General features: G+C 41.5%; 2 protein-coding genes across 3 annotated transcripts; both read left to right on the top strand.

Annotated features, from left to right (window-relative positions):
• Positions 1–254: 254 nt before the first annotated feature.
• Positions 255–13,515, top strand: LOC111243999 (chondroitin sulfate synthase 1-like). Of its 2 annotated transcripts, none has more exons than XM_022790496.2 (13): positions 255–1,551; positions 5,107–5,357; positions 5,698–5,813; positions 6,585–6,691; positions 7,085–7,298; positions 7,903–8,032; positions 8,415–8,485; positions 8,997–9,235; positions 9,740–9,940; positions 10,315–10,406; positions 10,616–10,778; positions 11,034–11,218; positions 11,728–13,515. In XM_022790496.2, exons 2-13 carry the CDS (start codon positions 5,206–5,208, stop codon positions 12,533–12,535), a joined length of 2,478 nt encoding a protein of 825 aa, XP_022646231.1. In that variant the 5' UTR covers positions 255–1,551; positions 5,107–5,205; the 3' UTR covers positions 12,536–13,515. The 2 variants fall into 2 exon arrangements, with proteins under 2 accessions (XP_022646231.1, XP_022646232.1); XM_022790497.2 differs by lacking the exon at positions 255–1,551 and adding an exon at positions 4,689–4,844.
• Positions 12,983–22,647, top strand: LOC147757813 (uncharacterized). Its single transcript, XM_086982136.1, has 2 exons — positions 12,983–13,122; positions 13,638–22,647. The coding sequence occupies exon 2, from the start codon at positions 19,865–19,867 to the stop codon at positions 21,485–21,487; it is 1,623 nt and encodes a 540-aa protein (XP_086838262.1). The 5' UTR covers positions 12,983–13,122; positions 13,638–19,864; the 3' UTR covers positions 21,488–22,647.
• Positions 22,648–23,245: the final 598 nt, after the last annotated feature.

Below are 23,245 nucleotides of genomic sequence, written 5' to 3'. Positions count from 1 at the left end.
AATGTTAACGTTCATCGTAACAGAAGCGCAAAAGTATTGGCGCGCAATGGCAAACGGTGCAATCACACCGTGGCCAAAAAAATATAGTGGTAGTTCTACTTAAAGCTGTCGTTGGCAGCTGGTTTCTCTGGCACCCACGGTCAGAAAAAAATATCCAGCTAACCCAGTGCAGTGATGCTCTCGATATAGTTCATTTTCTCACTCGTTCTTTTTCTGCTGATATTTTCACTTAAGGGAGATCTTTCGTCCTATACGACTCGTGTTGCCGAATGTTCGTGCCTAGCTAGTGTTGCCCATCCGGCTCAGCGGTGAAAGAGTAAGCTCCGCGATATTTATAGTAACTTCTACGCACTCCTTCAAGCTGCCTGCTTGGCCAGTCCGCCCGTCGGAGTTTGTTGGGTGACAGAGTTGTTTTGTCGAGTGTTCTGGTTGACTGGCTGCTAGCTGGCCGGCCAACCGCCAGCGTTTCTGCTGTATGCGAGAATCAAGCCCGCCAGGCCAATTGGCGAAAACTATCTTAGTGGACTAAACGGATCCAGAAGGATCTACGGAGACACGGCCGAGTACGCAGTTTTATGGCCGATCTGAAGGTGCGGATAGCAGGGCGCTCTCTCTCTGCGTCCAGCTCGGACAGAGAAGGAAACATCTATCCGAAAAGAAAGAGATCTGTCGACATCATGCGGAAAGTGGAAGGACCCTCGAAAACAGCAGTTTACTGAGTGTGCCCGTCGTCCCTTGAGTGATTCCGTCTTCATCTTCGCTAGTGATTGCCAGTCTCGATTGTATGGGAGGCCCGCTAGAGAATCACTTGGCCTCGGCGACATTCTCGCCGGCTAGGGTCAGAGAATTAACGCACTGTCAATGGCTTTCTTGATCTATAACGGCGCTTGCTTAAGCGACACTGTGGGCTGATGATCCTCGAATCGGCGCCTAGCCAATTTGGTGATGCGTTACGTGGCGTACCGTGCGACTGTAAAAATTAAACGGTGATTGGAGACGGGAAAGCGTGCAATCTAATTATCTAGATCTTTCTATATGGTTAGTAAGGTACCGATAGAAGCATGAAAGAGCATTAGAACTACTAGAACGTATTGGAAAGTATCAGAGTTGAATCTACTTGTAGTGTGTATTTTTTGTTCATACACAACAAGGTGTATTGCCGGTGAATGGAAAGGGAACTCCCACCATAAGGTAGCTAATTACAATAACCTATGAGCCGAAGCGGCCACTCCGCCATAAAAAAAACTCTATTTAAAGCCGGGCATCTATTCGCTGGAACGAATGAGCTATTGGCATCATTAGTAAATGTGAACATAGAATGTTGTAGTAATATAAGTTAGCAGAGTATGCCTCCTGCGTCGTGGTCCGCGAAGTTTATAAGTTATTGTCCCGTAAACAAATTTCGGGGAACGAAAGCTTCAGTGGAACAGTGAACGTCAATTGAAGTTTAACACCATGATCAGAGATTCGTGTAGTCGCTGCGTCCAGGTTTAATGGCAGCACTGAACCCGAAAGAATTCTGCAGAAATCAAATAAAAGAGTCCCTATCAGGTAAGTGTTAGATCTTGTGCATACGATTAACATATTTAGCATGTAAGTTCAAGTAGCATTTTTTTTTTTAACTATTAAAGGAAAATGCTCGCCGAAATCCTCGTAGTGAAATTTTATATGTAATGTAAATGGACGTAAAAGGTTATTCTCAGCTTGTGAGAACTGATTCAATAGAGTGATTCCACTCAATAGAGTGATTCAAATAACCCGTAGTTTACACGTGGAATATCTCTCTAAAATGTTATTTGCTGCGTTAAACTCTGACGCGTGTTGTCTCTCGCTGTTATCAGGTTTGTATTTTTCGTTATGGCAATTCCAGTGCCACACTCAGCCTAGTAAGGTTAAACACGTTAACTAATGATAACGTTAATGCATATTTCGATCTTGGGAACAAAGCCTAGATTAAAAAAGTTTAATAGAAGCAGGTTTTTCTTCCAAATGATTGCTTCATTCCACAACATAATAATATTTGCTTCTAATTGAAGCTGCATAAAGGCTGTATATTGTTTGCATTTAAGAAGATTTCAAAGTGATTATGTTTTTAAAAGTTGTTTACCTAAAGTATGAGAATTGTTAGGATACATGTTGCCGCAGCACAAAGCTTGGGAGATCAGGTAACTTCGTAGCGATAGAGTGGGCGCCTCTTTTCCGTGCGCATGAAGTGAAATAGTAAGGATTTTACTTTTCGTTCTGGGGTGATAATTCGCTTGATGTTACCAACCGGATATATAGTAACGGGCTCGCCGGTCCAATCTAATAAAGAACACGAAACATAAAGCTCTGTTCAATTTGACCTGTTGTATAGTATGTCATTCACGAACCTTGGACCCCTGGGTTTTATACCAGTCGTTTAGGCTACTGCATTAACGGCAAGACAAAAAATATCGAGTTTCCTAACACGCATATTTCTGACGCTGAATGTGTTGACTTCAGCTGGTTACGGCTTTGAGAGTACCTGGTTGACCCAGCATGGAGTCAATATACGGTCAAAGAGAGCCGGCTTTTGTGACGCTCCGTACCAGAACTTTTCGGTAAAAATTATTTAATAAGCTCTCCATTAATCTGCCATGTGGCGGGCTTAAGCCTTGTGCTTCTGCAATGTTTAGATTTTACGCGAAGTTTAGGAACTTTCGAGTACTACAGTTACGTTGATGTACCAAAGACCGATAATATTTTTCCAAAGACACCTTCCTGGGGTCAAACTGTGCTCTACGAGAACATCAATGCGCCTCTAGAAACAAGCTGCCCTGAGATGGATTCCCGAAGAGTTTTGGCATGGCAAAGTGTCCGTATATTTTGCCAAGGCTGCCTATTTATGAAGTGTATTTTCTATATGGTGTGTTTAGGCGCAATAGAGAAATGTCCCGCAGGCCGTGTTGATTTTTCTTAAAAAATCTCCATAATGAGGCGAAATTTCATGAAAGAACAGAGGACAGTTAGATAAGTCCGGTTCTAATGCTTTTTTGTCTCAATCTTCCTGTAACAACACCAATATGATTCAATGGTATTATTTTTCAGATACAATTTAGCTTACTAGCTAATCCTAACCCATTGCAACAGTTAGAGGCCAAGCCATTGAGGACATTTAGATCTGACGACTAGCACTTCCGTCTACCGTCACTTTAATTACACATATAGGCACACACACACACACACACACACATACACACATATACACACACACACAACCACGTCAGAACCGTCGATGTTGGATCACGCATCGTTTTATGGGCCGTCGGAAAACAACCAAATGGAGCTCAGCATGCCACCCAGATGACGCTGGTTATGACATGCCGGTTGTCCTCGCTGCTTCACGCGTAAGCAAGGCTGGTTCCTTATTCCATTATTCGATAAGATCCAATCTACAACCCTATGATTTCCACCTGGCCACCATTACGTTCCGCCGCGCAAAGCACGCATGGGTCGAATCGGTAAACATGTCCTGCGAAAGAGGAGGCAGTTTTGTCTTTCTCCCTATAAAACCACATGGTCGCGGGGAAATTAAGCGGCACACACCCACGGGTTCCGGCAACCGGATACCGCGCTGTCAGAACTGTGGCCGCTGTTCTTGCTGCAGTTGTTGTTTAGCCGCCATTGGTACCCAGTAGGCGTGAATAATAGGACGTCGAACTTCCATGACGACAGCCGTAACAGCCACAGAAGTATAGGACTAAACTAGCACACAGTAGTTTTGAATGAGCAGTGCTTCCGTGCATACGGCCAAAGCTGCCAGTGCGTGATTAGAACGCTCGAATTCCCCCTTTGTCCAGTGAAAGGTGGTACACAACATTCAAAGAGGTGTCGACAATTTTGCTGCTGACTGATGGAATTACTCATAGAACAACAAAGATATTTCCTTCATTCTGGATTCTGGGGGATGATTGCTGAATAACGAAATAATAAATTAATAATGAAACTGATAATAAAATTATTGAACGGGGCGCTGAAAGAAGAACGATCAACACGACGCAACCGATATTCGTTCAGACGGCAGAACGTACACTGATGGAGTAGATGCCCGAATGAGCTTACTGCTTTGTTGTAGGTCCTGTATGAGTAATTAAATCTTATTAAAAAGCATTAGTTATAACTTATTATATGTGCAGAATCGGATTGACGCTTAACGATGAAGTTAATAGTTGTGTATGGATATGCATATATAAGCATAAAATTACCATGTGATTGCACTGAAACATCGAGAACATTTGCAATAGGTTTTTTTTTTATGGTGCTGTTTGCGTCGATGTTCGTCGCCTGATAAAGTGAGGAAGACTATAAGCATACAAACTTTCCTTATCCCACGTAAGATCATTAGGGAAAGCTACCAGTATACGAGAGCAAATTCGATATGATTACAGTTACATTTAGTGGTCGAAAATTATCTGCGTAAATGACCAGTAAAAGAAAACCGAACAAGAGTTTTACTCGGTAAGCAACAGTGATATTTTCGAAAAAATGATACGAATTGATTTTTCCTGTGCAAACATCAACCAGCGCTAATTTCTAATTGAAAGCATGCCACGACTTTACACATTTTTGTGTTTCCTGTGGATAGCTAAACAAGGACAAGAAATATCGCCCTAGCTTGCTGTAAGACAATGTCTAGGTATCACTCCTGGGCTTAGCGTTTTTACGAGAATGCGTTAATGGCATTGGATGCAACAGCTATAAAAGAGCATCAATCAGTGTTTTATGAAGCAGTCTCACTGGCTTTCTGGTTACGCCGTCGTAAACTTTGTCAACGCAATACACATTACCGGTGTCCATTGACCAATACGCGTGCTGATAACGAGGTTAGCAAATAGTCGAGGTTTTGCTCGTCTTGAGTTAATGCTATGTACATGCACGAACAGGTTTATAACAGCATTTTTCGAAATAATCTCACAGTTTCGAAATCTTGAGAAAACATTACTCAGCCCTTAGATGAATGGTCGATATATATCTTATAATTGAATGCGTGGAGAAGGTGGATAAAGATGGCAAAATATACCATCAGTAATGTCGAATCGAACCATTTAATATGATGGAACTGTGATGTCCTCGGAATTCTTTCAGGATGATCCTATTCTGTCGCTAACCCTCCTCTGGGGGTCCCACAGGGCGAGGCCTTTCCTTGTTATTTCGAGGTAAAAGCGTCCGAGTATTACCGTCACGATGAGTATTTGGCAGCCGTTGCTGATTGCCCCAGATTTATCTAAACGGGGTGTGGGTAAACTACGGCGATCGCAGGCGGCGAACCTGTTCAGTCTCATGATCGGGTGCCTCCTTGGCTTTCTGGTCACATCACAGTTCCTCCTTTGGATCAGGTATATTTTAAAGACTTTGAACTATGCATTCTAAAAACTTACGTATCATCAACATGTATAATATATATATATATCAGAATATTAATAGAATTATTGCAATAATATATATATGTAATAAGCATGTGCACAGCAGATAAACCAGTTTTACTGTGAACAAATGAACATTGTTAACTGTAGGACTTGAACATAAAACAAATAACTGTAGATATTAGGAACGTTACAAATTATCCCCAAGCACGCAACATATCGTGGCGAATTGACCAAGGCAATATTTCACCTGTAGCAAATATTGAATCCAATATAATAACATGAAAATCTAACGTTTGTTTATCGAATACAGATATAATAGCAGTTGTGATAACGGTCTATGGGAAGTGGCTCGTAGGACGTCCAGGAGACTAGCTCAGAAACTGGTTAGCGCGGATATCATCGGTGAGAGTGGCCTATTATTTACAGGTATGTAGAACTGCATACCTAAATGGTTATGCAGAATATTTTAATCATATATATACACATACATGTATGGCTATCTAAAGCACTACTACCTTTTTGTATTCAACTTGTATACGTATCGAACAAAGGTATCAGTATGTGATAATTTATAGCTGTATAGGTTTATGTATATGTGTAGATTTGACAAGGAACGGGCCACAGCGCTGTTGAAAGAGACCGGGGGCCGCTGATTCAAATGTTGTCAGCGACACATATATTATGTAACTGGCGAAAGTCGTCTAGTGTAGCGAGATACAGGCCATAACAAGGGCCTGTAACTGAATGAGAAAATTAGGGTAAAATTCAGCAACGAAAGTCGCAAAGTTTAATTCAGTTCTTCTTTTAATTGTGTTTTTTCCTTTTCAAAAAATGGTTCTGTCCTGGTTATATATGCGGCGCTATAGGTGCACAAAAACAGTTTTATATACATATATATTTAAATGAGTATACTTTCCTCCTAAGTGTTTCCATATCGAACAAATAGATAGCGCAGTCCTTGATAACTGGGTAGAGGGTAGGGGGTGAACTGCATATTTTTTTCGAGTCCGGTATTGAAGCCATTAGGTTTGCCAGCGGGTTTGCTGGAGTTATCTGGGTGTTTCTACGAGAGATCGATGAAACGGCATAATAACAATGTGGCGGAGTAACTATATGCCAATACCGTCCGGTCGTAAATTACGGATAAATTACGTATTGTCAATCGTTTACTAATTAGTCTCATCTGAACTCACTTAGGTGTGATGACCGCACAAAGATATATTGATTCCCGAGCAGTGGCCATTTACGATACGTGGGGTCAAGGAGCTCCCGGGGGACTCCTCTTCTTTTCATCTGATGGAACTGTACGTCATATAGATTTTGAGTGCTGATGGAATTTTCCTGAATGAATGACGTTATCCTTTTTTACACTGAACAAGTGAAAAGGAACTTGTTTATGTTTGTTGTTAATTCAAGTTTTTGTTGACTTTATTTTCACAGAAATTCTGTAATTTCGGAACGCTAATATCCACATAATAAATTCCAAAAACCATTAGATGTTCTCGTATACTGTGACACGATGACGCTTACATAGTTGTTCTACGTGAAAACTTAGAGTTGTTTGATCGGTATCTGCCGATTCCTTAATTTGGTTCAATATCTTAGGTATACAAGAGGACTATACGCTACGCATAAAGCTCAATGCACACATTTAACACGAAAGCTTTCGTTGCCACCGTTTGCCTACTCATTTACAGACATCAAAACATGGCTTACCATTAGTGGCACTAAGATCGGTGGATGATTCCTATCCTCCGCAGAAGAAATCATTCATGATGCTTAAATATATGTACGATAATCTGCTCGACAAATACGATTGGTTTATGCGCTGTGATGATGACGTGTACGTGCATACGGAAAGATTAGAGCTGTTCTTGAGATCAATTAACTCCACGAAGGCGCATTTTTTAGGTAAGCACCTAAGTCACACTATAGGTTGAAGTCCCGCCAAAGACATGCACGGTACGACAGGTGCGATTGCGTCAAGACACACAGCAGAGCGTATTATTGGAATAAGAACCGTATGAGAATTAGTGGGCTTAAGCTGGTTTTTGACGGGTAATAATAATAAATATATACAAATATGATTTATGTACTGTTTCCTTTGATTCCTATTTACATTGGTGTAGGAATCGCAGGTACAGCTCTAACACATTTTAATTCATTTTTGGCCAGTTTAGCCTAGTACAAATTATATTTATATAGAAAAAATGTTTTGTTTATTTTTTCTTAATAGGTCATAACGGTGACACTATATATGGGTAACTCTTACCAGCTTATATAGCACAAGTATAAAAGAAAAGCCCATTATGCAGTTATTTGGTAAGTGGCTGTATCGTTTTAATGGTCCTTGGTTTCGTCGCGTACTTCCTATCGAAAACACCTATTCTGCGGTGGGTCACTCGAAGAGGCAAAGATGACTAGAATGATATATTTACTATTTAGTGGCTTGATTGTAACAGCGGTCTGCGTTATTTGTTCAATTTGGCTGCAACTTTGCGACGACTCCATGCAGGTCAGGCGGGACTGGGTAATAAGGCCGAACACGGTCAACTAAATCTTGGTCCAAATCAAAACTTCTGCATGGGTGGACCCGGGATGATTATGAGCAGGAAGACGCTCTCGCTTATAGGACCACATATCAAGTACGACATAAAGTTACTATTCAATTAAGTATAAAGCAATCCTGACCTAACGTTCTTGCTAGATTAGCGAATTGCTGCATTTAAAGCTTCTATGCTAACACATTCATTGATTGATTTATCGCAAGTCTTTCTTCTTACTCACATAAAGCTCTTTAATTATAAAAATCTCACGCGCGTAGTCCAGTTTCTCAGCACTCAAGCTATCAAAAACGGAATCGCAAAAAAATATACATATATGTATAAATATTTATAGATAAATAACATAGAAGGAGGCTGTAAATAATATAAATGTATTTAGTAGATGTTTGATCTGCAAGCCGTCTGGAAATCTGATAACGACCATGATGTCGATAGCTTAAAAGCCCTCGAATTCCTTGTTCAGGTATTGTCTTGAACATCTGTATTCAACACACGAAGACGTCGAAGTGGGGCGATGCGTCCACAAGTTCGCAGGTAAACGGGATTCCAAGTGTAATTAGGCTTTGCCGACAATTAAATAAATCTATCTATTAAATAAATCTACTATTCAGTTTTTTCGTTTATTTCTAGTTCAATAGTTATCTACTTTAGTACCTTCTAGAGTTAGACGTAACGCCAGGGTACGGCTGGCGGTTTGCCAGATACAAAATATGATTAGGTCTTCACTACTTTGACGCCAACGCAAAAAGCTGGGCGTTCTGCGTCCGGCCCACTCAGCTGAGTTCGTTATTTCGAGATGTCAAACATATAAGTTTAATGTAACGGCTGACAAATAAGAGCTGCACTTTGCTTCTTTGTGCAGACTAAATTACTAGTCTAATTTCATTAATCCTTATATACGGCATATAGTGCTAATCCATAAGCGGAAGGGAGCTTTAGCGAATTGTCATGTTAAATGTTAAAAGTATGTTTTTTTCTTTAAAAAAAGAGGAAAGAGACATAACATTATGTCGTGTTCTGAATTTACGTTCAACGACCATCGCAGGTATTCCATGCACATGGTCATATGAGATGCAGTCAATATTCCACAACAACTTTGGAGGCGAAATAGAGGCCGAAGCTCTAAGCAAGAATGTACTCCAGAAAGTCATCACATTGCATCCAATCAAACGACCCCGGCAAATGTACCTCATGCATCGAGTATTTTTAAGGTTGAAGAGCGCAGAACTTAGACATCAGCTCATTGAACTCGAGAGAGATGCCAGGCAAATGCTTTATTATCAAGTAAGCAGTATCACTTGGTAGCATATGGTGTGATACATAGGGTGTTTGCGCAATCGTTACTACACCGCACCTATCATACAGTGAAGCGTACCAGATAACCCATGCTACTTAATCTTGTCATTATTTTTAGAAATCATTAGGTTAGGAAACATGGATCATCAAATACAAAGAACTATTTCCTACGAAGCTTAATAGTTATCAACCCAGCGTTATTAAAGAAATCACGTTACGTATCTATTTAGATGCATGCAATACGAGAATATAGGTGATTCTAAAAATTCTAAGGGTAAATGATCTTTTCGCTATCCAGGGCTGCAAAATGGCATTTTTATATTTCAATGATGTGGAGTGAAACTTATAGTTCAGGTCTCTACTTTTTTTTTTTTTTTTTTGTCTCATTTTTGTCTCATCATTTTTGTCTCAAAAAAAGTTACCGTTTCAATTTCCCTGTCCCTTTTTAATCGATAAAATTGCATTGCTGGGTCTCACTTGACGGCTTTCTAGGGAGACCACTGCCAATTACTGGACGGCGATGAGTGCCCTTCGTTTGATCGATCCGTACTTCAGCATCCACTAAAACAGTTCAAACCTGTTTCTCTTCATGACATTCAGACATGGGACTTCTTCTCGAAAAATCTATACAGTCCAGCAAGTTCCAACCCTCGAAGACGAATTGAAGAGTTTAATGAGATTGCCATCAATGAGGTTCGTTATTTGCTAATGCATTTTGATGCACAGTTGAAGTTGAACTACCTATGCGACAGCAACAAAAAAACTAAAGAAATTATGAAGAGGCCAAATCAAAAGTCTTTGCGACCTGAGCACCTGGGAATTCACTTGACAGGCCCCAGACAATGGTGTCCTGGTAAGGAAAGTGTTTCTAATTTGGTTTCGGACCATTGCTGTTGGCTAAAAACACAGTGATGTGCAAATTAAGTATTTGGTTACTACTCCAAAAACATTAGTATGCGTCTGTTTGTCTTTATATGACCTAATGTATATATACATATACACACAGACACACACATATATATATATATAGAAATTAATAGGGCCTACTTTTGACATGATAACTCTAGGTGATATCGGATCTAATGGCAATGATAAATCGATATTCTAAACAGAGAGGACGCGTCATTGATTATCGGGACGTCGTATATGGATACATGAGGTGGGTATCTAATGTAGACTCGAATAAAAAGCGCACGAATGGTCGGACATCAGTATTAAAATTATGGTTGTTCCAAGTGAAAACCTTATTTCAGCCCCGAATGGACCAGAAAAAGACCAGTGAGTCAGGTGACTGGCTCTCTACATCGATTAGCTACGTGCTCATGCACCAATGACAAATAATGATACAAATATAACTGGTAACTGCAGGTATACCCCGACGCAAGGCATGGACTTTGTCCTCGATTTGTTGTTAAGCTATCGAAAATTTCGGGGCAGAAGAATGAGTATACCTGTTCGTAGACACGCCTACCTTCGGCGGAGTTTTGCTAGCCCTCTCGTGCGGCTTGTCGAAGAAAACGACCTTAAAAAGGTAACCACGAAAGAAAAAGTTGTTGTCGCGTATAGATCGTTTTTAAAGAAATCGAGAAAGATTTAAAGAAATCGCATTCACTGGTCCATTTTCTACCAACGACACGAACTATACAACCCACGCGAACGAAGTACACATGTTTATAGTTCGGCGCAATAGTTTTGGGTTACTTAAGCTTACCATGTGAATTAATTGAAAAAAGAATCTTTATCGGTTTCGCAATGGTTTTCAAACAACTGCAGGTACTTGTTTTAGGTGCACTTTATCGTGCCGCTGGCTGGCCGCTCCGAGGCGTTCAAGCGATTTCTGCAAACGTACGAAGCGAACTGCGTCCTCCAGAAACATTTTACGGCATTAGCTGTAGTGTACTTCCAAAATTCGGACGCTAGACCTGCTGATGAGGAAGACCCAAAACTTCTTCTTGAAGCTTTTAGAATTAAGTACGTGCAATAGATTTTTATTGTTAAATAGAAACAGAGTGTTTTTTTTTTTGTATTATATGCATAAGTAAATGAAAAGTTTCAATGGGAACTCGGACGCGGCAACCCATTGAATATGCATTCTCGGCTAATGCTTGGATCACACAAATTAAGCCTATAACAACGACTAATTTGGTGAGGATTGAATGATGATTTTTCGGACTAAACGACGGCGTGCTCAAGGGATCACGATTCTATATGAAAAACAAACGATGCACGTGACCTGCTTGATCCCCTTATGAGCGTTCAGGGCTGTGATCTTGAACCGTCGCGACCTAGGATGCAGCCAACACCTGCGGCCCTCTACGTAGTATATAGGAAGCATTTTTGCTACCAGTAAGAAGAAATAAAAGCTCTACCTTTTCAAAAGCCTGCGCAAGATCTATCGTCAGCTAGATATATTTAATTGATTGGGAAGCGTTGTATTTTTTGAATCTGATTATTTCATTCAAATTTTCCTGCTTTTTTAGGTACAAAAATCACGATGTGCGCCTTGTCGAGGCCAGCGGCCAGTTCTCCCGTGCACAGGCGTTGGAAATTGGCGCTAAATTGTTTTCGCTGGATGCTCTCCTGTTTTTCGTGGACGTCGATATGATTTTCGACGACGGCCTGGTGCGCCGTATTGCCTGGAATACACAACAAGGCCGGAGCGTCTATTTTCCGATTGTGTTCAGTCAATATGACCCTGCACAGATCGCCGGTTCCGAGAAAATCGTTCCAACGATATCGTTTAGCAAAAAATTCCCGATTTATGATAATGCTAGTAATAAAAATAGCGAAACTCGAAGTTTTGTTGCTTCAGGTCAAACAGAATCGGCAAACAACGCGGTTGGACAACAGACGCTACGTGCTTCATTAAACAACTCCTCTACATTGACGTCTGATGGGATTAGACTAGAGTCACCGTTAGAGCTAGCCGCCTCGGCTGCCAAACGAGCGGTCACCGATGATCGACACGGATATTGGCGTCATTTTGGTTTCGGCATCGTCGGCATCTACCACTCGGACCTAATGCTCGTTGGAGGTCTTGACACAACGATTGAGGGTTGGGGTAAAGAGGATGTAGAGCTGTTTGACAAGATTGTCGCTTCAAACTTGACCGTATTCCGAGCGCCTGACCCCGGACTTATCCACGTATTTCATCCGATTCATTGTGCGCTTTCACTGTCAAAAGAACAGGCCGAAATGTGTCGCGGAACCAAACTTGCCTCAACTGCTTCCTGGGATGACCTTGGCGCTCGGGTGGAAAGACAGTTTCCTGATTTGCTCAGCGATTGAATTGGGAAATGTATGATTACCGCTACTGTGCCTTAAGTTTAGTCAGACCCTTGCGCTAGTGCTTTTTCCTTTAGTAGATTTGGATAACATTGAAATCACATTTAGCTTACTTAAGGTTGAGGGAATGTGGAAACGTACGACTTACAATGTTTTTTTTGACTGTGTTGTACATTGAGCCTGTAGATAAAAACAAAAAACGGTAGAAGGTTTGTTTGAAACGGGTACAGCGGTAGTCATATCTTTTTCGTGTAAAAAGCATAGTTACTTAATCATCATAATCATCATCATCATCATCATGTCGTCGTCATTGTTCGGTAACAAATATAGAATTGTGCTAAAAATTGAATTTTGAAGCTAGAGCTGTCAGCGGTTCCATAGGTACCCGCCGATAGCGCAGTCCGTATAATAGTGCAGTCACCAGGAGGTGTCTCAAAACGTTCTCACTATGCCTCGACTTCCACGAGATCTGTCACGCTACAATAATGATTCAAGAAATATGATGATTTGAGTGCGCCAGTGTAAGGTGAATATAGGCTGAGGCGACCGGATGGCTATTGGAAACAAATCAATACCGTACTTCCATACTTGTGGGTATAGCGTTATTATTAAATTCAATTGAATACCGTTTAGTTGTTTCATATAAAAAAAAACAAACAGTTGCGAACTGGTCAGTCAAATTGCTTTGTGCTCACATTGCAAACACTAGTACCGCATTTATCTATTATTTTATCTAGCAATATTTTTAATTATATATCATATTAGCTTTTATGAGCGAGTGAGAAATGTAAATAACCACCTAATGAATATACCTATACCTTTTTTGTGGCCTGCTATAATTTTCTTACGTGATTATGAATTAATGTGTATGTAAATACATTATGCTTGCTCTGACAGGGTACGTAAGTCTATCAAGCGATGTGTGTCGCTAAATAAAATGATTCGAAAAATAAATCAAAACGAGATAATACACTGGTTTCAAAGCAGGCGTCTCATTGTCGCGTATGATAGATACTTATATTGTTGTTGCGGCCTGGACAATAATTTGTGGTTCAAATGAAGGAAGCCAGTGGCTATATTACTCGTGTTCTTCGTTGTCACACAGGCCACTCTAACTGCTCACTGCGAACGCCATCGGCTTCAAATGACTGACATTGCATTGTTGACAAATGATTCTTCTTCATTAAACAGATCTCCACAGATCATGGGACCATAACTAATACGGTTCAGCTTTCAATGGACAGTTGTGTCACTCGTTGTCCCGCAAGCGTTCGGAACCACTGTTTGCCTGATAGAAACGGTACAGACGTCAACACAGTGCTATACGTGCATGCCCGACTAAATACACGCTGTGATAGTGGCAAGCCAAGCGCGTTGGCGAACTCGACCTTCCGGATACGAAGCTGCGTGTCCGAATGATAACGTAGCGGTGACGTTAAATCTTCGGACACTCGATGAAGGGTGGTCTAGGTTCGACCCTGAGTGTAGACACACATCGTTTCGCTGCTTCAGCCGGCCGTCTAAAGCAACGCTAAGATAGGGTCGGATGTGTGCATACTATAGATAAAAAGTTAGATAAAAATAAATTATTTTTTAATGACTTGTAATTGTGGTCGTATTACAGCAGGCGCGTAAAATACCATAGACAAAACGTTCTAACGTATCTGTCGAAGAAACAAGGCATACAAAGCTTTGCTTGTGCTTTTCCGCCGCTTGCCAACCTATTAGAGTTTCACATGAACAAACGCCAGCTTGATCTGGCGTTACACATCATCCAATACGGAACACAGGCTTCTAAGGATGACAACGGCAGCAATAAATACTAATCACTACAATATAGACATTTCAAACTAATTTACTCTACGCTAATTAGCATCAACGGTGTATAGCGCCTTCACGACGTGGCCTGCACGAGTGGCCGGAACAGTAAAAAGGATACTAAAAACGGGAACGTCTTCATAAGGAATCACCGAATTAGCCCGGCCGATAACCAGCTGGTCAACGCAATTAATAAACTTGATGGCTCTTAACTCTAAGGTTTGTTCGTTTTGCTAATGGTGCATTTGTTTCCCTTGACGTCAAAGAACAATTGATACAGCAACGCTCCTAAGCCTTACTGCGTACAAACAGGTAAATACGGACCTGAAAATCGTGATCCGAATAGGCCATTTCGTGGTCGAACGTCATTAGTGCACTTATTTCGATATCGGTGTCCCTACCTACGTGTGGCTAACCCATATTGAACTTCTGAACCAACTATTCTGATTTTTGCTGTTTGCAAAGATGGTTTACTGTTGTCCGTTTATCTTTGTTCCGTACCTCCATGGGAAGATTGCACTGATTTAGTTTTTCTAGGCTCGTCGATTATAGTCTGGCTTGCTTCAAGGTTAATGCCTCGACGAATACGTCTGGATTCTAAGGAACTAGGTACTGCATTGTGTATTCATATAGAAGTAATATATCTATAGAGGGACACAAAGTGATTTAGGTTTAGGCCTGGGAACAGACATACAGTAAATTGCGTACTGGTAGAAGCCGGCTATCTAGAGCACCGTTTAGCCAAGATAGTAGCATGAAATAGACAATACGACATATTTGTAAAAAGTTATTGCTGAGTGCCAGGCTGAACAAGACTGATAAACTTTTTTTGTTAGGTGTCAGTAACTATTGCATCTTATATGGCTGACACCGAGTGTACCTTTTATCCTGCGGCCGGTTAAACGATTTTGTGATTGTGCTATATTGCAAAGTTTTTATCCTTGGGTACTTCTAAAACAAGGACGAAGTATATAGAGACGCTTGCCTAGCTGGAGGATCATTGAGCATTTTACTTAAATAGTGCATCCGCCGATACGCACATAAGTACCAATAACAGCTGTCATCGATTCGATCAGTTACAAATAACCATACTCCGAAAGATCAGTTTTAAGTCATTATTTTGCATATAAAAGTCCAGTTTTGTTTACCATTTTGAGTATGTTTGATAAGACCACGCCATGCATGGGTTAGGCTGGGTTAATCCTCATCCAAAATAAGTTTTTGTTTGTTTGAACCATATATACGTACCTGCTAGTTGGTACAATGACGACATGAGGTAAAAAATATAATTTCTTTAACAAAGTCGTTATTTACATAAACATAGTTATGTTCTTAAACACAATAATCCGCTAAGACTTGACCATATTGAGCAATAAAGACGTACAGGCACTGGGGATTTTTCCCATTTAACATATCTAAGTAAGCGTGTAATGATGAATTACCATTGAGGGCCACATATTGTCGGGTGGCTTAGCCGACAGAAAAAGCTGCATGCATCAATGGTCCAAGTTCCTGTAACGACCTGTATAACACGCGATTTGTGATCAAATAGATAAACATAATAAATCGAGCTAACGTGGCCAGTTGATATGAAACAAACGATTGCTATGACACCTAAACACACAATTCTACCCCCAGTCGATAAACATATCCCTTTCGTACGTATATATATACACACACGTACACATAAATTTTGACGTTGTTCAGAAATCTAACATTCCCTTTAGTACACAGCCATAGAATAGAGAAAAATTAAAAATCGGCAGGAAATTGCATGCAGTACACGCTTTCTGAAAGCTCACCTGCCCTTATATGTAGGTTCATTGTTCATGTCGTGACACAGCCAAGTACGTACATTTATCTCCCCATTTTCAATAACATCTGCCAACATTGTCAACCGTAGACACACGCCTGCATAATAATAATAATAACAATGGTACCTCAAAATATCTGTTCAGCAATTGTCTTCTCATACGAAGAAAATCGTACACGTCTACCCGTCGAAGCCGTTGTTGTATCTAAGAGAAATAAGCAGTATTAATCAACGCATGACTTCGACATTACGACAGGATATCGCGATATACAAACGAGATCCCTCTTTTCCGCGAAACAAAAGCTGGACGCCCAATTCGAAATGAAATTCACCACGCAACACAATTCATTAAAGAATTGGCTTCTACGCAGTAGAAAAAAGTTGTCCTGTAATTAATGTCCGCGAAGTGGTTAGTTTTCAATGTAGGAATAGAAATGAAAAAAGAATCAATGCATCCTACTATAATAGATAAAGTAAAGTCTCGTAGCATAAAAGATCTGTCGAAAGAAGTGAAGATCGGTCGGAAATCTGCTAGGAACTCGCGCGTTCTTCGGCGTGGCGTAATTTGAAAATAATTAAATTATTCCCTAAATACGGTCACGGTGCGGCGATTCGAGGTTTCGCCTGCCGTGCAAAAACGACAGAATTATGGGGCAGAGACGAAGGAGCAGCATAAGACATCAGTAGTTCGCCTCCCGAGCAATCGCCGGCTGAAGTCTACAGTTTGGAGTCCCTATTCTTGTCTTGCAATGACTACTCGATACAAGCTGAAATTGAGAAACAGAAGAGAGATGGAGCAAAGCATTTGGAAGCCTGCATTGAGTTGCGCGATCCAGTCTGCCAGTTCGATTCGCTTATGCCAGGGGAGTTCGTCTTGTGGGCGTCTAATACAGACGGCCGACCGTGGATTGCCAATCAGTGAACGTCGATGATGCCGAGGGGGACGTTATGAGCTGCAGTCACGAACAGAATCACAACCGATTCATAAACACAGAGAGTCATATATTATTAGCATATTTAATTTGAGTACGTTCCATTTTGCTAACCATTATAAACGGTGTGTAAGACAGTTAAAATATATTGGGTATAAAATTAATATTTTCTATCTAAGCTACTTAGTGTGTAGGCACTAGTTATTGACGTATATTTCCGTAAACTTAGATCAGGGTCCGTACACAATTCACTGTGCAAGAAAGCTCTTAGCAATATTGCGGGTTACAAAAATGTTTATACAGTCTTCACGGACATGCGTGCTACACTACCCTAAACGATTACTAGCTAACTATCAGCTGTAACAAATTTAGCGAAAAGACAGAACCTAAAGGGACGCCCGACTATACTCTATCAAAGACCTATCACATCGTTCGTACGATAGTCTCTTACAATGCTTTCCAGTTATTTCGCTCTCTCTGTGTAAACTTTTAAGCCATGAGGCCTTTTAGCTGACCGCTTCGTACGCGAACCCAAGTGACCAGAAGTGCAAGGGCACGGGTCTACTACCCGACTATCCCGTAGTCCTTTTAATGATAGTTTCCGTTGGCTACCGACCGCCGCCGTGTTCTCGGTTGATTATCACACCCACGCGATAACCCGTACCGGGCAACATGGCTTTGCACCGGCTAGGTATGGGATACCCCACGCATTTCGATTATCATTCCTTTTATCTCGTATTGACCGTTGGTTATTGTTATTCAGTTGGCGTTTAGTTGTATCGTAGCAGAAGCAACGACGTCGATTGCTTTCGTAAGTCCACATTCAGATTTCGGCCGAAATCTAGTTTTTTGCTTAATGGTATTATTGGCCTGTTTTGCTGATCAACGCGTACCTTCAGGCTATAGCCATATAGCTGTCGAAGTTGATGCCCACAGCGGTTATCCAGGATTGATCATCGTTACACGCTCAATCACTAACTGGTTACTTATCGACAGTAGTCAGTGAGGACTGAAGTCGAATGATTGTTCTTTTTAGTTAGCGTAGCTTGGTTTATAGAGAACCGCTCATACCAAGCCGGCTTCACCTTGTCCAACAGCGTCAGTGACCACCAAACGGTCATACTCACTTTTCTTGCCCATCTATATAGAATACAGTACGAATATATGTGGTAGTCGGACATTCGTCGTTGTCGATAAGCTCGCGGCCACATCCGCATTCATCCGCCGCTTCAGACGCACCTGCCGAAACGGCCGCGGACACCCGGTACAATTACGGCGCCGGCAGAAAGTCAAACAGGAACGTTGCTTCTTCGTGCTCGTTGCTACCAAAGTGCCCCGAGCGATCCTCACTCGAATACAGAAAGGCCTAACAACGCAATCAGATATGATTATTTACTGTCTGAGCGTACGATTGAGCAGTTCGTTCCAGCCGACCGGACCGTATCATCAGCTACTATTGCCATTATTATAGAAGTGTGTGCTCGATCGTGCTGCTTGGAATGATTGGGTTTTTGCAGCCATTACTACTGTCGCTATCATAGGCGACACCGCGCAATGAGAAAATACATATGGACATGCACATATACAGATGCATCTAGACTTGAGAGAATAAGGGAAACTGAAGATTAAGAATAGCAGCCAGAACCATGCCTACAATAAGCTAACGAGTGTAGAGCGCTAACGATAGGTTAGGTATCACTGTTAACGCCACCCTGTGCTTTAAATCTTGTACCAGCGAGGCTAAACGGCGACCGATCGCGTAAAGCAGATATGTAAAGAATATGGCATATTAACGGCAATGGCAACCGGATATACTAGGAGCTGACACTGCTTTTTTACTGTTGTTGAACGCTTAAGCGATACCCAGTATCACAGGGCGACCCGGGAGGTACTGCACGTGTACATAGATACACAAACAAATGCACAGTCATCCATACATATATACGTAGTATTTTAGTGTGGAAGTGTAGAAGTGGCGAGTCTCTTTTGTTTCTCTTCCCTCCTACATCTGGCTGATGGAACGGGCGAACGAACGCGGCTACTGAACTGCGAGTTCTTGCCTTGTGCACGAAAGACAGATGCGTGCTGGTGTGATCCTGAACAGGCAGCTCGCGTCGAAGGCAGAAACGATATCGACTATGGACGGCGGAAGGACAATGTCGTTGAGAAGGTCTAAGTGTGAATGATGTTTCTTTTTTTTTGTTAATCACAAAGATTTCACATCTCGACAATGTGTCGATGAACACGATTGCGACGAGCCATAATCAGGATCCCGATAAGACGTCATTTGGTGTAGATATTTGCGTTTTTCGTTAAAATGTGGCTTTTGTCACAGTAGGGGAAATGAGACATCCATAGAAGTCGTGTGTACGTGAAACTTTACGGGGTAGATAAACTTCAATAGAGGTCGATATTTATATTTGCTTAGGTCTCAAGCTTACTTCGAGGTGAAGTCGACAGCATAAGAAAGTGGTAGACCTTCTGTGCGGTTTGCGCGCCTAAGGCCTTGCAGTTTTTCCGGGACGCAAAAGTTAGAGGACGACAAAAAATGGCTAGTATTCTTCGATGGACTAATTATTCATTCATCGTTGCATGCGGATATTGTGGCTAAAGCTGACCATTACATCTGCCAAGTTTGATATAGTGATATAGTTGTGCTAATTAATACAGCGAACGTGAATAGGATGGCAAGGTGTTGATGACCTCTGTGTCTCAGTGCCGGATCCGAAAAACCACAGATGTTTAACAAATGCCCACGTACTTGAAGAGATGCCTGTGATTAGCACCGTACAGGTTACCAGCTATGTGCAATTCGATGGTGATGAAACCACAGCTGTTCATACGAGGACTGTTGTGGAGATCTTGGAGGATGGAGATGTTCTCATCGAGGACTCGGCCGAAATTGATAATGCCGCCAATGCTATCTGCGTTCGACAGAGCGCTCAAGTCGACACGGAATGTTCGCAGATGTTGTTACATTCAGAAACCCAACAGGACCGTCCTGAGTTTGATCCCAAAGCGCCTCCAAGTGATGTCACCGTCGAGCAATGCAGCGACCTAGTTGAAAATAAAGAGCGGAAGGAAGCTAGGACCCATGTCACGATCAGCCCGAACGTGAAGCAGGCCCATGAGGACTCTGCTGGAAAAACGGCTCAAAACGGAGCCCATGACGGCAACGAAAATAGCGGAAACTCGAAACGAAAAAGCATCACTGATTATTCCAGCCTTACTCAGGTGTCGGACCTAGAAAAAGGTCTTGACGAGGAATCGGCGCAAAGCAAAGCTGAACACACCTTTACACCATCCAGTACAACAGCAGTGTCAAAACAAACGAAGCCATTACCAGCCCTCCCAGTAACGACGGAGATCCCTGTCAAGGTTGTCGTGCAACCCAAAAAAAGCCCACCTCAAGAGGATAAAGGCGCATTTCAGAGACAACCAGAGGAGCACAAAGTAGCCGGATCATCGGCGGAAAGGAAAAAAGCACTCCGAAGATCTACGAAGTTTGGTTTAGATGACGTAGAAGCTACTAATTACGAGGCATGTACAGAACAAGGGTCTGAATCGAAAGGAGCACAAGAACACGAGGTGGATATAACGCGCATTAATCTGCCGAGGGTAGTAGATCTCTTAGGTACTATTCGAAAGAAACCTGAAGAAAGTTCCTCGCAAGCCATTGTACGTCCTGCAGAAGCAGGAGATTCACAGGGCGCCCCAGAGCAGATCCATCACTCGAAGGTTGAACCGCCCTCTTTTCAAGCATCAGAGGATTACAATCTAACTGAAGATGATCGTCTCTCTTCTGAGTCTATTCGCCGAAGATCTCTAAGCCAGCTTGGTGTTCGGCCAAAGTTTTCAACACTAGATCTGCTCACTGAGGATATGTCCGATATACGCCTTGCAACCCGAAGGACGTCCCTTGATTTATGCCCGTCCCCTCCACAAAGACAAGCTTCATTAGATACCCAAGACCGGCCAGCAGAGCCTCGTAAAGTCTCTTTTGAGGTCCAGCCTAAGGGCACAACAACACATCGTTCTGAGGGTAGATCTAGGCCATCGAAGGAGCGACGGTTTATAATAGGATCCCCGGAGGATAACTCAGATAACGAAGAACCCCACACGAGCTCGAAGGATTCAATCTTCCCTAAATCCACGGAGGATACCCCTAAAAAAGCAACGAAGCTTATTCGAAAGCAGATTAAACCATCACTGGCCCTCCGCGCAAGGATTCGAAGGCCTTCACGAAATTTCGAAGAAGAACTAACAAAATCCAGCCCACGAGCCGCTCGAGCTCGTAAGCCCAAGACATCGTCCGTTGCACCGGACAGCTCTCCTGTACCGCGAAAAAGTGTTACCAAAGAAACTGTCCAGAAATACACTACTAAGGAATAAGGCAGACCAATGGCATACGAATGCTGTCGTAAGGAAAACCTTCGCGTGCGCATGAAAACCAATTAAGCAGAATATCAGAACATTGTTCTGGCAATAGACTGTGTTTGTGTGAATGCCACTATATCGTATTCACGACTTAATGATTCTTAATTTGCCCTTCAGCTACATATCGTGACCGCCTAGTAGCCAATGAAGAAACCAACCATAAGCATCGTTTCAATGTGCAGTGATGAATAGCGTACATAAACGCCGACAGTGTATAAACTCAATATTATTACGATAATTTAATTATCCTTATTATTCTAATTTTAATATATATTTTTTGTGTATTAATTTCGATTACTTAACATATAGGTACCTGCTCGCTTTCGTTAAACCTCATTGTTAGTTCGCCCCACAATTAGTTGCATGCAGCTAAAATTCTCTGAATAATATCGGACATGAGGGTGTTTTACTATAATTAGTAATAATTATCATTTAATTCGTCTAGCTGGGTCGAATCTGAAGTGAGCTGTTTCATGCATGTCAAAGAATCTGCTTGTTATTTAAGTATTGAATGTATTCCGTTGAAGAAAGTTGATATACTTGTTTTGATGTATTATTTAGCTCTCAGTTCAATATTATATATGATACTTGATTCATCATTCGAACGGGTAAAGCTGGCCTTGTTAGGGCCTTAAAATTATTCATGTGTAAAAGTCGATCTGATTTCTTTGAATCAAGGCGCCTTGCATGCTCAACACCGGTACTTGATTGTCTAGATTGCTCATACGAAATTAAGTATCCAACAAAAAAAATCAAGCTGGCTATAAACTGAAATACGATATAGTAAAGGTGGCGTACACGTACAGATACGAGCCAGTGGAAATAGGGAGTATGTAAGAAACTAATTTATTTTTAAGAACAATTTGGGGCAACCACGATGTGGAGGTTGCACCATGTAAATGTAGTTACAACGGGGGCATCTCTTCACGGCCAACGAAGCTGAAGCATTTTTAGATGAGATACTGTCAACACTATTATAAGCAATACGGCCTTAAAAACCCCGCAATCATTATGTAGTTCTATTATCATTCAGCAGATTCTAGCTGACACGCACATATGTACAGATAATCAAGAGCAATAAATAATTATTAAGGCGAACTTGTTTTGCATATGAATGAAGTTTGTACTCGTATCACCCATCCGCATAGCCAACAAGGACCAACTGTCATGCCATGTGCCTTTCTCGATGGTCCTACAATTTTCGAAGTGTATCTATCTGATTGAGATCTTTTTAATGGAGGTTATATTTCGTCTATATTCGGTTTCGTCGTAAATGTTAGTGAATTTGGTAAGCATATATAGGGATCGTATATCCTACACGAAATTCCAGCAGGGATTTCCAGCAGAGCGCATAAGCTATACGACTTTAGACTTGGCGGAGTTTGCACAGTTCAAAGCGTTCTTTTACGCTAGCTACCTAGCGGTTGTATTTTTGATATTATCACACCTGTCATACACTAAAATAAACGTTTCAAAGATTACGTCTGGTACTTTAGCCGTTAGGTACTGTTTCAGATGGCAGTCTGGATGAAACGCGTCTATGTTCGGGTTCGAATCCCGTCGCTCGTAAGCTTATTATACAGACTGGTTACTACTGCCCCATCGTAACCGTATCGAAATTCATCAATAAAAACATAACGAGAACGAATAGAATTTGAAAAGGCATGAGATAAGAAATGTACAGTCGATTAAAGCCTGAGATTTTACTTTTAC

This window comes from Varroa destructor, unplaced genomic scaffold (genome assembly GCF_002443255.2).
Source record: "Varroa destructor unplaced genomic scaffold, Vdes_3.0 BEIS01000002.1, whole genome shotgun sequence".
Classification (NCBI taxonomy): domain Eukaryota; kingdom Metazoa; phylum Arthropoda; class Arachnida; order Mesostigmata; family Varroidae; genus Varroa; species Varroa destructor.
This window is presented reverse-complemented; position numbering and strand designations above follow the sequence as displayed.